The 15,774-nt window shown below is 48.1% G+C and overlaps 4 protein-coding genes across 4 annotated transcripts; 3 read left to right on the top strand and 1 right to left on the bottom strand.

Moving 5' to 3' along the window:
* Positions 1-1,314: 1,314 nt before the first annotated feature.
* SETTUDRAFT_40122 (uncharacterized protein) lies at positions 1,315-2,302 on the top strand (the record flags this gene model as incomplete). The annotated part of the gene is made up of 3 exons (XM_008028447.1): positions 1,315-1,457; positions 1,490-2,186; positions 2,240-2,302. The coding sequence occupies 3 exons, from the start codon at positions 1,315-1,317 to the stop codon at positions 2,300-2,302; spliced, it is 903 nt and encodes a 300-aa protein (XP_008026638.1).
* Positions 2,303-2,987: 685 nt separating this feature from the next.
* Positions 2,988-4,766, top strand: SETTUDRAFT_169625 (uncharacterized protein; the record flags this gene model as incomplete). Its single annotated transcript, XM_008028472.1, has 3 exons — positions 2,988-3,764; positions 3,786-4,408; positions 4,457-4,766. 3 exons carry the CDS (start codon positions 2,988-2,990, stop codon positions 4,701-4,703), a joined length of 1,647 nt encoding a protein of 548 aa, XP_008026663.1. The 3' UTR covers positions 4,704-4,766.
* Positions 4,767-5,942: 1,176 nt separating this feature from the next.
* Positions 5,943-10,016, bottom strand: SETTUDRAFT_169624 (glycoside hydrolase family 31 protein). The gene is made up of 3 exons (XM_008028471.1): positions 9,010-10,016; positions 7,964-8,957; positions 5,943-7,901 (listed from the first exon to the last, which is right to left on the bottom strand). Exons 1-3 carry the CDS (start codon positions 9,824-9,826, stop codon positions 6,353-6,355), a joined length of 3,360 nt encoding a protein of 1,119 aa, XP_008026662.1. The 5' UTR covers positions 9,827-10,016; the 3' UTR covers positions 5,943-6,352.
* A 1,339-nt stretch (positions 10,017-11,355) lies between these two features.
* On the top strand, positions 11,356-14,170 carry SETTUDRAFT_169622 (uncharacterized protein). The gene is made up of 6 exons (XM_008028470.1): positions 11,356-11,660; positions 11,717-11,838; positions 11,884-12,142; positions 12,193-12,297; positions 12,355-12,423; positions 12,474-14,170. The coding sequence occupies exons 1-6, from the start codon at positions 11,464-11,466 to the stop codon at positions 14,137-14,139; spliced, it is 2,418 nt and encodes an 805-aa protein (XP_008026661.1). The 5' UTR covers positions 11,356-11,463; the 3' UTR covers positions 14,140-14,170.
* The last annotated feature ends 1,604 nt before the right edge of the window (positions 14,171-15,774 follow it).

The following is a 15,774-nucleotide window of genomic DNA, read 5'->3' as shown; positions in this document are numbered from 1 at the left end:
GTGCAGGGCTTCTAATCGTCCTTTGATCCGCTCGCGCAGTCCTTGACTGCGGCCTACTCCTCGTTAGTGAGGACTAGTAGGGCTTACCTTCAGCTGTACTTCTCTTCTAGCCAGTTCTAAACAGCGTTTAGCTGCTGTCGTGTCGCGTCCCTAGGAAGACTTGCGTCTTGCCGTCTCGCTTGTGGGATCTTGTCTCTGATTGAGAGTAATCGCACGGCCTGCACCCCGTCCGATAGAGGATTAACAGGACTTCTCACTACAACGTCCGCTTCTAGCTAACTGTACGCTAGGCCCAAGTGGCCTTCAGGTAGTTTATCACGCGACGTTGCGCCTACGGCTCGGCTTTCCAAGACACGGTAGGACTTCCTAGACAGGTCCTGGGCGACTAAATCGCCTACTGTCTCTCACGGCTGAACTTCCTACGAAGCTCTGCCCTAGGTGTACTGTCTTGCGACGGTCTACCTTCTCGCTGCACTAAAGGCCTTTCGTACCTATTGCAGCACCAACTCCGTGTTACTAGCTCGCACTAACAACACGCTCTAAAACTTAGTTAGAAGACAGTCCGCCTAAGGCTTATGTCTAATTGGGATTGAATATAAAATGTAAGGGGCTGCGCTCTAGGGAGCAATCGCGAGGTATATAAGAGGTTATATTCGATAGAGAGCTATAGAGTCTACTTGCGTGGTGTTTATTTACTTGTCGGAGAAAGGTTGCACCGAGTGTCTGAGCGCGTCGTCTGGGCGCCGCTTAGGCCTCGCACAGATGCCGGGTTGCAGAGTAAGACCTGGCGTCTGCTGCTTGACCGAGATTCCATCGAGGAGCTATCCAAAGGGCGTTCAGCCCGTTACAAGGAAGGTGTAGATGGTGTTGCATCCGCTAAACAGTTGCACGCACTGACCACCTACAGTAGCTTAATCGGGGACAGCCCCTCTTACCCCGCGTCTGTCTCTGACTTAGTAGTATGAGTACGTACATCGACCACATTCAACCGCTTGGTCCATCCACCGCATCGGAACGACCGATCGCCCGCACGATACCGACTCGGCAAGTAGGGCCATTCTTGTAATGTTGTATGCCTCCACATTCCGCGCCTTGCCGCACTCCCCCACACTCGCCCTGCATTGCAGTCTCAGTCTCTCACGATGCATCATGCATCGGCATGGTGGGGGTGGAGCCGAACGACATTTACATAAGCTCCCAACTTGCATCCTTTGCCCCTCTCCCTGTAACCTGAATTCTCAGACATACAAGCCCAGTGTGGTACTTGACTGAAAAGTTTTACGCCAAAGCCACCGCAGCCAGCAGTCACTCACCATGTCGTCATCCCAGCATTCCATCAAACAAATTGCCGTTCTCCGCCGAAAACCGGGTATGACGCGGAAAGAGTACTTCGATTATCGTTTTCGAGTCCACGGAGCTCTGAGCGATGCCCCCGAGGACAAGGATCAGAAACCGCAGTGAGCATTTTTCCCATCGCACCGTTTTCCAGGCCAATACTTAGAATTCGGCTCCTGCTTCAAAGCAAATACATACAGACTCAGATTTTCGATGCCGCGTTCGGTCTGCGTGCTGATGGACTCCCGAACGCAAATCATTATTGGTGCGGTCGCGACGATACCACAGAGCTCTATTTCCGAGACTGGGACCATGTTATCAAGAGTTTTAACTCCGACTACGTCAAAACAAAAGTAGGCCCAGATGCCCGCTTTTTCGCCGACTTCGAAACCAGCATTTCGCTCATGGCGAGGGAAAAACAAGTAGAGCTTAAGACTCGGTTGGCATCCGAGCGCTCCGGCAGAGCGCTTGGCCAAGGCAACACTACCGTAGCCATGTACTTCGTCTCAACTCCGGATAATCAACTCAGCGGTGGCAAGTTGGAGCCTGAGCTCACTCCAACCCTTACTCAAGCGCTCGAGCAGCACTGCCAGGATGACGCTTGGGGTGTTATCGCAAATGTTGGCGAAGTTTCTGAAAAGTTTGATCTTAACGCTTACTTTGGAGGGGCTCGAGCGCCACAATATGCCCTAGTCTATAAAATCTACCTGAAAGGCCCCGCCTCTGTGCCTGCGGTAAGGCGGAGTCAGAAGCTGTTCGAGGATGCGGTAAAGGATCACATTGACTTACATGAATCTTTCATTGTGTTTTCCGAAGAAGTATTAGTAATGGACGTAGGGGAAAACGTTAGAGTAAGTCAGACCCTACTAAGCCTGCGCGATATCAAGCCTGATACATGTTTTAGTTTTCTCGCGACCGCCAACCTATCTTTCAGGATCTTCCAGGATCTAGTCATCTGGATGCCTAGGAGCTCTTTAATCATTTCTATATTACATGGCATTCTGCATACCTAAGCATAGAACGCTCGAGAAATAGAAAGTAACGATGAGGTTGAAGTGTGGGGATCAATGCAGCACCTACTAATATCTTAATTACTCGATTTGTGGGTGTATTTGAGAACTATCTTCCCCACACCGCGAAGCCTATACAAGAATCAGCCTTTGAGAAACTGTAGAGGAATGGTTGGAATGATCATCGCGATAGTACGTCCAGCTTTGTCTAGACTGGAAACGGGCAGGTAGAGGCGCAGAGGAATTTACACAGTGCCGTCGAATTCCAAGCCCGGGCAGCATCACACATCTCGGTTGCACGGCCAGGGGAACCTTTGGCTTCGATGCCGAATGCCCCCTGGGATGAATTGCCCAGGAATCGCGAGACTTGATACTGATGCCATTCAAACTGGCAGTATACACGGTATGGTTGTGGCTTGAGTCTTGTGGCGCAATGAAGCATTGCACCTGCCGTTTCTAGGTGTAGTCGGCCCGGGGTTTGCACTAGGTTAAGTCCGAGATAAGAAGATAACGAAAAAGTCTTCATCCCATGCTGCTTGTTTGTTCCAGTTCCTTGATACATACAATTGCCTCCTGCGACATGCTGCCCTGCTAACAACAGCGACGCTGGAAGCGTCAGACGGCCATCCTTTCTAATCTATCATGTCCGCCAACAGAATGCGCAGCCGCAGCAATGCGCACAGTGAAGAAGAATTCATTCCCGGCACGCGACGGCTCCACGAGAGCGGCTACGCCCTGCCAGGAGACGCGTCGCTGCAGAAGTCGGGCAATATCCTCCTTGTACCTCAGCCCACCAATTCACCCAACGATCCGCTGCGCTGGTCCTTGTGGCGCAAAATCTGGCACTCGCTCCTCGTTCTGTACATGGTTGGCCTCACCGCAGCAACCTCGAACAACGCGGGATCCGGGTCTGATGGTGTGAATCAAGAGTATGGCATCAGCTACGATGTCTTCAATACCGGCGCTGGCGTGCTTTTCATCGGCATCGGCTACTGGGCTCTTTTGAGCTCTCCTCTCGTGCACTTGTATGGGCGGAGGCTGGGCTATCTTGCCTCGCTCGTGCTCAACATCGGCGGCCTTATCTGGTATGCGCGCATCGACAGCGTCTCCGGTGTGGTGTGGAGCCAATTGTTCGTTGGAGCTGCTGAGTCGGTCGGCGAAGCTACTGCCCAACTGTCGCTTCTCGACATCTGGTTCGAACATCAGACTGGTAGTGTTCTTGGCATGTACACATTTGCGACGGCTATTGGCACCTATCTTGGCCCTCTAATTGGTGCCTACGTATCTGAGGGACTCGGTTGGCGTTGGATCGGCTACGTTGGTGCTATCATTTGCGGCGGCAGCCTTGTCGTCTTCTATTTTGGCTTGGAAGAGACGGAATTCTCGCGCGATCGTTACCCCGCCAATAACAATGACCGCGTCGTCCTTGACGCCGAACAGCCCGTTAGCAAAAGCTCTCCGGATGGTGCCAGCGGTGAGAAGACAGCATGCGAGCCCACCCCGGACACGGAATTCTCATCCAGGGATCGGAAAAAGTCTTACTGGGAGCGCATCCGCATCATCACCCCGGCACCGAACCTGCGCGGAACAGGTTTCAAGCAGTATCTTAATCGTCTGTGGCACACCCTGCGTGTCTTCACTTTCCCGGCTGTGTGGTATGCCGGACTGCAATGGGGCTTCCAACAGTCCTGCTTGACCTTCTATCTCACCCTACAAGAGGACACATGGTCTGGCCACCCGTGGAATTACGGATCTGTTGCGGTGGGCAATATGAACATCCCCACGCTGATTGGCAGTCTCATTGGCTGCGCTTATGGAGGATATGGAAGCGATGCGTTCATGCAGTGGATGATCAAGCGCAACAAAGGTGTGATGGAGGCTGAATACCGGCTGTATCTGATGGCACTTTGCACCTTGATCTTCCCTACCGGCATTTGGCTGTTTGGTATCGGCACGGCTCGAGGTTGGGATTGGCCTGTGCCGTACGTTGGGCTGGGCTTCATCGGTTTTGGCTATGGCTGTGCTGGTGACTTGAGTTTGTCGTACCTTGCAGACTCATTCCCGTAGGTCCACTATTACTATGATATTGAGGCCGCTCCTAACACGCGCAGGGAAATGGTTCTTGAAGGCATGGTAGGCGTCGCAGTCATCAATAACACGCTTGCAATGGTATTCACCTTCGTCGCCAGCTTCTGGATCGACTCGGGCATAGAGAACTGCTTCGTCGTTCTTGGAATACTAGGTTTACTGGTTATGGGGCTGAGTCTACCCATGGCCTTGTTCGGCAAGCGCACGCGGAGGTGGGCGAGGGATCGGTATGCAACATTTGTCCACATACGCGACGGATTTTCACGGTAACATCTGATATCCACTGTACATATAGAGGCAGTACATAAGCGCAAGAAAGAGATGTGCAAGTGGCAAGATACATTTCAGTAGTGGTAATAAGCGTACACTAACTGCATTCTCTACATTACATATCATGTGACTGCACGCACGCCATTCTACCCAGCTAGATCTCAGCTCTCAGGGGAGATACTCAGTTTCTACAAGGGACCATCCCTAGTTGGGCTTGAAACTCCTCTATATAGTTATTAGTCTATACTCGTCTTTTGTAGTCTTTATAAATGTATGTGAGTTTTATAGTAAGATTTGTTCATTTTATTAATAAGTAAGCCACTGGTAATGAGAAGAACATTGGAATTCAGCGAGATGGATTGTGGAATAATAGATAAAATAACCATGTGTAGATACAAGCATGAGCTAAGTCTCATGATCCAAGTACAACGAGTGTAACAAACATTCTAACTTTGTCTCGTCATTGCCTCGGTCGCAGCTATTAAATTTAACTCCTTCTCCCACTTTCAAAGAGCGTACAGGCACAGTCACGAGCGAAACAGTGTAACACTAGACATTCAGTAGATTATAAGACATAGCTTAAGCAGCTACATATATTAGCAGACGAGAACTTGAAATACACGTATCTGGGGTCTAAATGCAGAGCGATAGCCAAACGTACAATTGTACGGCTAAACCCTAGCAGCGCTACTAGATTAGTTACGGCCACGCCATGACACCCACCTACACCATAAGAGTCGCTTAGCAGATGACGCAGCCAAGCTGCACTAGATCGGCACCTTGCCTTGGCTCTGAGAAAGTGATTTCGTGGTAGTTTACATCGAAGTTGACAGAGATATGCTATAGTGGATATACTGAATCAGTGACATGCAGGTTTAGTGCAGTGAATTGTCCGCCAACTGCAAGATCAAATCCGAGTTCAGGAATGATTCGGCTTTGGAAAAAGCCGTGCTGAGTCCTTTTAAGCTAGTAAATCTCATCTCTTCGAACACCTGGCGTCTGGATATTTCATTGGAAATGGCTTCTGGTGAGAATTATACTTGGTTGTGACTCTCAAGCTGGCTATGTCTGAAGTGTGGCTGCTATCAATACGACGGTAATCTTAAGGTACATCATTGTAGATATTGGTAGGTGAGTAACAAAAAGAAAGTCTGGTGTAGTAAGCAGAGAAGAGATGTGGTAAGCACTCGAAGTTTCATCATTTTTGCGGTTTCTAATCAAGGTACAATGAAGAGGCGATGATATGGATTGAAATTCACTCTCATATGTAACTAGTGTGACCACCAAGCTATGACTAACAACGCTCAAATGTGTTTAACTAGTTATGGTAAAGCTATAGTTACTAGTATGGAACTTTGCCTACACTTGTTTCCCTGCTAGGATTGCGGCGCTTAGTCGGAAGGCTATTAAAGTTACTACTCAGTTTGTTGATAGAGGCCTGTACCTAGTTGATGGCTTACGAACCACTTACTACTCTAAAGGATTAGTCAAGGTATTCTATGAGTTAGTTAGTATAAGTGAAATATGCATATCAGTAATCTATGCACATGGGTAAGCTGTACAGTTGGGTAAGCTATCCACTCCACTAAGTCTGATCTAACTGTGCCTACAATTTTTTAAGAAGAGAAGAGATTGTTGCTGGTCCTGCCTTAGGCCGCATGACTAACATAAAACATAACGTCCGTAGTAGCAGATACAGGGACCCACGCTACCGTTGCTCGCAGCGCCTTGTCTGTTTCACAGTTGACCTGGACATTACCTTCGATCCTCACATTGACCGAATCTAGGTCCATCTCCACTGCAGGCCACCTCGAGGCATGCCATATCACAATACGGTACTCACTGCCGACGCTTTTTTGCACCAGGTCATCTCCATATTGTGAGAAAGGCGTTGACGCTCTAATCCGCCGTATGTCTCTCATCTGGTCGCTAGCAAACACTCTTATGATCGTTTGCTCAATTCTTACATTTCGGAATATGCTTTTTGCCTCGCGATCTCCATATGCATTGGCCCGTTTCGTCACCACCTGCTCCTTGGCGTTGTTCGGCAGCGCAGAAAGGTATATGTTGTCAGGGGCACTCTCACGAGATACCCCGTCGTCAAGGTACATGTCGTAGCTGTTGTCCTTGCCCGGGTAAACATTAATCGTAAGCGGATTCGGTGGAGCATCCTTGTCGTCCCGCGTACGATCGGGCACCCAGTCTTGCACTGCCATTTGCGGTATGATGGCCCCCTCGCGGATGTACATCGGTGTAGCGTACGGTAGCTGCTTCTCATCTGGTGAGATGTGGCAGTCGAAATTGACATATGTACCACCATTGACCTTTGGAGCTAAGGGCTGCGCAAAGATACCATCCAGATACAGTTTTGTTCCTGGGCGCAGGTTTATGGGATACCAGTCGTCCGGAGCAGGTAGGTACAGCTTTCTTGTCTTCCGCTGAGACTCCTTGTAGAGAGCTGGTGCGACAAGGAGATCATTGCGAACTAGATACTGACTCCGTGTGTACCACTGGTTTGCCTGATAGAGCGATGAATCCAATGGATCGGTAATGATCATGGCTCGCGCAATCGGCAAACCGTTGATCATGTTTTCAAACATGGCATCGTAGAGTAGCTGGAGGAGGCTGTACCGCAATTGAACAACATAACGACATATCGGCAGTACAGAGTAGTATATGTTGCGGTCCTTTTCGGGTACAAACCTCCAATTCGGCGTGTTCTGAATTTCGGCAAAGGCATATGGCTCCTGGAACAATTTCTTTCCCTCTTTGCCGCTGTAATGGTTCCGGAACCACGGCAGCAGGCTATACGCGCAATACCATCGAATCACGAGCTCAGGGTCTGCCCACAACTCACCATCATGTACTGGTTCAAACCCGCCGACATCAGCTCCAGCAACTGTCACTCCCGCAAGTCCAAGCGCAAGTACCTGTGCTACGGAGATGTCGAAGAATTCCCACGTCGAAGCGTTGTCGCCGGTCCAGAGCCCCGCAAAGCGCTGAGCACCTGCAAAGCTGCCACGCCCGATGATGAAATTACGTTTGCTCTTACGGCTTTCGAGGTCCTGTAGACCGTGGAATGTTGCTTTGTGGAGATTGTAGCTGTAGAGCGACCAAATTTCAATCGCCTTTTTACGATCGGCAGCCCGGGGATCCCCGCTCCAGCCGTCGGAGTCTAGAAGGAGACGGAAAGGCCAGCTTTTCACGGTTGTTAGCCTATTTATGACCAAAAGATGCAGACTTCCAGGGGTTTGACTTACGATTTCATGTCGCCAAAAGCTTCAGCCATGCATGGAGATGTCATGTCTTGCCAGACGAACTCAAGGCCTGCCTGGAAAAGGTACGTGTATTGCCTACCCCACCAATTCCTCACCTCCTGATTGTTCAAGTTGGGGTAATAGCCTGGCGCTCCCCTACCGCCTCCGTAATCGACGCCGCCTCGGAAGGGGACGGCAGGGTCTTTATTGAAAAGGCTCTCGAGCTGGTAGTTGCCCCTTACCTCGTACTGTGGAAGATCGTCGAAGTTGTTCGGGTTCTTGAAGTATCTGTTTCCGCCCCCGAAGTTGAGAGATACCTGTTTGTCGAAGGAGCTCGCGGACGGGTCAATATCGCGGCGGTCCATGACAAAGTATCCGTTTTTCAGGCCTTCATCAAGAGTGGGGTAGGGATTTTTGGGGTCGTGGTGGAGACTGATTACAGGCGTGATGTTCGTGCTGCACTTGACTCCTTTCTTGCGGAGCTCGCTGAACATTTCCTCTGGTCTTGGGAAATGGTCATCGTCTGTGTTGATGGTGAAGGTTCGATAGAGACGCTGGATATCGACATCGATGTGCATTCCGTCTAGTGGGATTTGATACTTCCTATATTGGTTGACTGCATCTTCCACTTTCTTGCGTGTGTCGTAGCCGTAGCAGCCCTGATGGTTCCCTAGGACGAAGCGTGGCTTTAGATATGGTCTGCCAATCAGTGATGTGTACAAAAGAATAACCTGAGCAACGTCATCACCAGCGATGAATATGCTTTGAAAGCTATTGAACCTTGTTGCAATTCTGAGCTGCGTGGAGTCCACGCAGCCAAGGTCGAGCTTTACGTCGGAGTAGTTGTCCACGAACGTGGCTAGCTGGGACTGAGCACCTGGATGCGCATTCATTTCAATCCAGTAAGGCTCAGAATGATACAAGGGCTCGCTGTCCGAAAACGGCCCATTCATGCGGTCCTGCCCATAGACGTTAAAGTATCGCATGTTGTCAAAATCTGGAAATTCTCGTTAGGCTATAACAAACATAGTGAATATGGCAGGGCTCACTGAAATAGTTCATGCACACGTGGTCCTTGAACATCCTACGCCCTCCTTGCTCACCGAACCCCGTGTATTTCGCACTCTGTGGCTTTTCAATCGACAGAATCGTCGCATTACCTAGCCATTGAAGCGGATTATTCTTAGTCCGCCAGATAACGGCAGCCTGTGAGTCGGGAGGTGTATCAATTTCCAATTTTTTCATAGTCCCAGGATCGACATCGACAGTTGCTGAAAATGTCGGTAGCTGCCTCACGAGACCGGTCGTTCTGATTGCTCGCACTGCAGTGATGGTGATTGGGTTCCGTTCAATCCACAGTTGGACAATCACCCTGCGAGACGGGTCGTCTACTGATTCGGAACCGAGGACGGATTGCAAAACGTAGTATTCATTGTTCGGGTGTATCAGTTCAACATGCCAGGATAGGCCTTCAGTTAGGTCCAAAATGCCAATAGTCTTCGTAAGTGTGTCCTGGACGATTGTTCTCGAGTTGTGGTCAGTGAAGTCCCTCGGTGATTTATTTGAGCTGTGGAATCTGATACGCCAGACTTGCGGACGCATGAATTGTATGAGCAGAAAGCCCAACTGGTCATTAAAACGGAATATCCGTCCATGGCTTGTGACCGGAAGCGGTAAGTCGTCAGCTTGCTGATCCGATTCTTCATACAAAATTGTATTGGGGGTTACTGGGTTTCCAAACGCAATTTCTTTGAAGAACCACTCCGCTGGTTTGAAAATGTATGGATCTTGGGTCTTCCAGAATTTGGCGGGTGTATCAGCGTTGTCCGATGTAGGCGGAGTCACGTCAAGTGCCTCTAGCCCCATTTCGTCGAATATGGGATGAGGAAGTGCAGGGGCAGTCGAACTGGAGTTGAGTAATGTGATTCAGCTCCTTTCTGTGTAGAAGATTACGGTACCTTTAAGATTAAGTATGACAGAATAAAAGGCTCATTAACAATCCATAGAGTGTAGTATGCCAATGGATACTAGAACCGGAGTTGAACGACTAATGAAAGTAGGACAGCGGTTGAGACTTTCTCAAAGCCCTGGTCATGGTTATACCGATTTTAGAAATAGTTCGCAAATTCGAACTAAACCTTGTTCACTTAAGAACACGTGGATGACTAAATCGGCTACTACATAGCTGAACCGCAGTCTGTGGCATGCAGTTCCTCTATCTAGCTCATGCAATAGAATATTAGATTTGGTTTTCAAGTTGTCATGACATTCTTGTTGACTATCGTGTTTATCTGTCTAGATGACGGTTTAGACTTAGTTCTTCGGTGATGGTGTATATACTCGGCTTTGAATTACACGTATTGGTATGCCAGTGGTCGATCAGGGCGGGGTAGATCTCTAGGCGAACTTGAGGTAACACAAGATTTAACAACCTCACCTGATAAAAGAGATAGTACTACACGCCACAGAACGATCATACGATGTCAGGTCACCTCATATCCGAACCTATAATCTATCAATATAGCTATTTCGGCAAAGCGTCTGAACAATATCGATTTGAGACTCGTTGGGAGAATCTTCAGGCGGTATGAGGCAAGTGGCTGGCTGGGCTGTATCTTGGAACAGACGTGATTCGCAAACAACTCGCATGGCCTGAGTCGCTTAACTCTCTCTGCATTCAGCTCTTGGCTGGTATGCAGGATACGACGTTAGCTGCTTATATTCTGCCGGGGCGGGCTATCTCACATGCATAATTCAGAATTTGTTGAATACACTACGCATGTCACATTGCTCGGGTATGTTGAGTTGCATGCGGGAGTTGTGTAACTTGCTTAGCGCATATATATGCATCTGATTAGGCAGTGTGTAGTTCCATGCATTCATCGAATCTAACAATTAATAAGTATTCAATTCTTCTCAGAATTGCGTATCAGAGTTGTATAGGATAGATTGCTGAATTCCATAAGTATTCCAATAATAGAATTAGATCAAATGACTACTTTCGGGCAGGGAGGGAAGTCTTGGAGTCTGATGGATCTACTTCAGTGCTACAGAGATCCTCTATAGCAATCATCCTTGATACACATGCTGCATAAGCCATCCATGTCGTTTCTTTTCACATATTAATCATTCGTACTAGAGACTATGGATAATACATCCAAGGCATAGAGGCATGAAATATATTACCTGACACCGAGCACAGACTGCTATACCGTTTGTCACACCATGGAAGAAACCGTAGTAGTAGTTTGCATAAGTTCCTCACATAATGCATGAACTTGAGCACTAATCCTATAATGTCATCATTGTCACAACGGAATACCTGAAGCACGTTTATTAGCCAGCGGTATCGCCATGCATAATATGAAGAATCAACTTTCAGCTCATTTAACATATAAAAACTCACAAACATGGCCCACAACTTAGTTGAGTGTTCACTTATCTATCCGTGATATCGACAAGCTTCGATAAAATATATATTTCATTGGAGTTGAGATTGCGCAATGGATGACTGCGAGAGAAGAGTAAGTCCCATGCAGAGCTTGACACCATCGAACACAGGTCCTGCCCAGGCAGGTACCACCTCAGTGCAGGTACCTCGATACAGTTCCTCAGTCTTACCGTCTGACCGCAATGATGGTTACTGGGTTGAAACATTTCATTTTGACCTGGAACACGACCGTGTACCTGGGATCATAGTGTGAGTCACATCCAAAGATATGTTACACTTGTTCCTATCCTGATCTATGCGGACAGATCTGGCCTTGTCTCTGGGCTCATTGAGTTTCTTGACAATCCAATTGCCGAAGCTGAGCACAAAGCCCGCGAGGATATCGAGTGTGACAATGGTCAGCTCAACGATGTGAAGCCCACTTGTGGTAGGTTTGTTTTGTCTTTGCCCAACTTTCGCTGATTCACTCAAGAATGGACAAAGTATGAGATTGGAAAGTTCGACTCTCCAGTTGCAGTCACTGCAGTTGATATTACTGGCAATGGGCTCATGGATCTTGTGATATGCCATGATTACGGCCCTTTCATGCTAGAGTGCAATCTAGCTGGTGGCCATATCACATGGCTGGAGAACCCGGGACGTAACAGACTGAAGTATGGTCATTGGAAAGAACGCTACATTGGTAGATGGCCAGCCATGCACAGGATCAAAGCAGGACATTTCACACAAAGGTATTTCATCATTCCAATTTCTTTCGTGACAACAGAACGACCATGCATAGGTCTTACCTTGAGATTGTTGCTGCATCCGTTGTATATGGGCCACACGACAAGACCACTCCTATCCCAATAATCAGGTTCCAAGCTCCCGAGAAGGTACTGGAAGCGTACGTGACCCAAAACACACACTCGTGTCATCTTCCAATACTAATACGTGTCGGTAGTGTTGAATGGCCTAGGGATATTATTGACGATGAGAATTTCACCGTCATTCACGAAGTCACCGTACGCAAGTATGCGACCCAGTCTTCATACACTGTAACAACAGGGCTAAACAAGATAGGTTCAATGGACCTGGTGGTCTGGACTCAATGCTTATCTGCTCTCGTGAGGGCCTCACATGGCTATACTACGAGAAAAAGGAATGGCATCGGCAGCTTATAACCGTTGGCGAACCAATGGAGCCGCGACAATCCCCAACTTCGGAATCCCCAGGCAGTGGTGATCATTGGGGATCTGGATGTTCAGATTCTGGCAAATTTGGTGGCAATCCATTTGCTTACATTGCAACATTAGATCCATTTCATGGCATCGCCGCATGCGTCTACACCAAGGTTGATCGCGGCATGAAGCAGCAAAAGTGGAAGCGACATGTGCTTGATGTTTACGGTACACCGAATCAGCAGCTCAAGACGGGAGATGGCCCTGGTCATTTCATCGTTTGTGCTGATTTTGATGGTGATGGCAACGATGAATTCTTACTATCCCTGTTCGGACCATTGGACCGCGATGAACATGGCGAAACTATTCCGCCCGGTCCTGGGCCCAACCCTAACAAGGGAATCATGTACTACAAACCACTGGACCTAGAGAACGGGATATTCGCTAAATGGCGAATCGCCGAGGAATCGACAGCTCGAATCGCCCTGGGAAATTTTGCGGGTAAAGGCCTTGTCGACCTTGTCTCGATCAGTTACAATGTCAAACGCTACTATGAGGAACCACGCCCTGTTGTTAGGTTGTACCTCAATGATTTTGTCAGATCACGGCCCGCCAATGTCGAACCAGCGATTGTTCCCACAGTTTGGGATCAGGAAGGTATGGTGTATGTTCGGGATCCCGCAAACGATAGATCTCTCCAACATCCGCATTCCATTCCTTTAATCGATATTGGCAACTATGCTATTAGTACAGAGGTTTATCCGAAGGGGCATGCTATCCCTGTCGGGGCTGGGCACGGTATCAAGGTCCTTTATAGTTCTATTGGCTTCTTTTCTGAAGGTAAGTCCTATGCGACAATGCCAGCCGAAGAACCAGTGGAGATCCGGTCCCCTTTCAGCGTAGCGCCATTCACAGCTTCCATGACTACGAGTTCTTACAATACTGCATATGCGTCAAACATTACCGGTGCAATCCTCCTGCGACTAGTTCCAATTTCGAGTCCCTCCTTGTTCTCAACTGTGGGTGATGTCCCAGTCGTAACAAAATTAGACACCAGTTCACTTGGTGCAAATCTGGATTCTTTGCATATCAATAGCGTCGACAGTCTGTGGTGGGGGATCGACAACCCATTTTTCAAGAATGCAAACTTCCACAATTTGGCCGGGTTTCATATCAGATTGCTGGATTCCAAGAAGCCCATTTGCCATATGCAGTTTTGGACTGCAGGCAGTGGTGTCAATTGCGGAGTCCACAACCACTCCGACGCACTCTTCTCGGAGATACATATCTCACTCAACTCAGGCACCGACACCGGTGGAATGAGTCGACTGAAAGCCGAATTTGAGGATGTTCCTCCCAAAGACATGAATACGTTGGATGAGAGTGCTTTTGACCACCTTGAGCTCAAGCCGCTTGAGGAACATGGGGGAATCTGGAAGCGCGATCCTTACGGGAAACCCATGAGGGGAAAGAACAATGTTGTTCAATACCCGTGGCATAAGTGGCAGGCTGGAAATGGCTCCGGTGTTGATCTGTGGCTGGCATTGGAATTCAATCCTGATTTGTAGTTGGAATTCGATCAAACCATTTTCACGACACCCTTTCTAGTTGTGACACAACATATGACCTTTTTATCTTTCTTTCTTTCTTTCTTTCTTTATAATCCCCCCTGCTATGAGCTTTATTAGCCTATATTGATATTATATATCTCTTCTAAAATTCTCATTGTATGCTGATATAGTTTATTAGGTTAGTACTTTTATTACCTCACGCTTATAGTAAGAGAAAGATAGGTGTTAGAAGTTTTCAAGTTATACATAACACAAAATTAACTACCTTTATAATACACTCGACGTAGTGTGCCGAGGCACAGGTCACCATGACCCTTGTGCTATCTACGCACTGCTCACTCTCTTGAGAAAGATAAATTAGTAGCTAGGTCTATAGGAAAAAGAAATTAACAACATCTCTTAGAAAAATCTCTTGCTTAAAGATACTACTTCTTATAATTTACTCTCTCTCCCCTCTCCTGGCACGCAAGGCGAAGGGAAAGAGCCCACCGGTCTGTTCCACCTACTAAGCAGACATCGCAGTTCCACACCACACCTCTACAGTAGAAGGTTAACGACCAATATATTTAAAAAAAACCACTCTCTTTGAAATAACTTTTAAGTATAGGCGAAACAGTATTAAAATATTTTAAGAATGTAATGATATGATTATGACAAGAACAAATTTGTATTACGTATGGTAAAGGTGGAGAAACTCTAGTAGAAATTGTATAATATTGCGTTATAGAAGCCGCTACGTCTGCACCTTAAGATCACTCATACAATGCACATTACCACTTTAAATAACGTATGTGGCAAGCGAGCGCCGCAGGCAAGCGAGCGCCGCACCCCACCAAACCTGCGCACCTCTCCTATCTCAACGAACAATGGCTCAACGTAGCGCTACTTAATTAGCTTTAAATGAAGCAGATATTTAGCTTGCTATTTCTTCTATTAATCTCTATTAAACACAAAGTAATCGTCGCGCTGCTGCTGTCTACAACGTGTCTGAACGAACAATCCGCCGCCGACGCGCTGGTATACCTGCTTGACGCGATTGCTAGCCTAACTTAAAGAAGCTCACTAAGCTAGAAGAGGAGGTGATAGTTGATCATATACTTGATCTAGATCTACGTGGATTTGCGCCCACGTATGCTGCTGTGCGCGATATGGCTGATAAGCTGCTGGCTGCGCGCGGCGCTGGCCAGGTTGGGCAGAAGTGGCCAGCCAACTTTGTCAAGCGTACAGACAGTCTTACGACGCGTTTCAATCGAGCGTACGATAGGCAGAGAGCTCTATGTGAAGATCCAGTCCTAATCAAGAGCTGGTTTGAGCTTGTAGAGCAGACAAAGGCTAAGTACGGCATCTGTGACGAGGACGTCTACAACTTCGACGAAGCTGGCTTCATGATGGGCAAGATCACGACTCAGCTAGTCGTAACAGCGTCAGAGAGGAGGGGCCGACCAAAGGCAGTTGAGCCAGGCAATCGTGGGTGGGTAACGCTGATCGCAGCGATTAACGCAGCTGGCTGGGCAGTTCCGCCATTCGTCATCTTGGCTGGCAAATATCATCTATCCGCCTGGTACGAAGCAGAGATCCCACGCGACTGGGCGATCGCAGTCAGCGACAACGGCTGGACGAATAACGAGCTAG

Source organism: Exserohilum turcica, assembly GCF_000359705.1.
Source record: "Exserohilum turcica Et28A unplaced genomic scaffold SETTUscaffold_25, whole genome shotgun sequence".
Classification (NCBI taxonomy): Eukaryota; Fungi; Ascomycota; class Dothideomycetes; order Pleosporales; family Pleosporaceae; genus Exserohilum; species Exserohilum turcicum.
The sequence above is the reverse complement of the archived record's forward strand: the minus strand, read 5'-3'. Positions and strand labels throughout refer to the sequence as shown.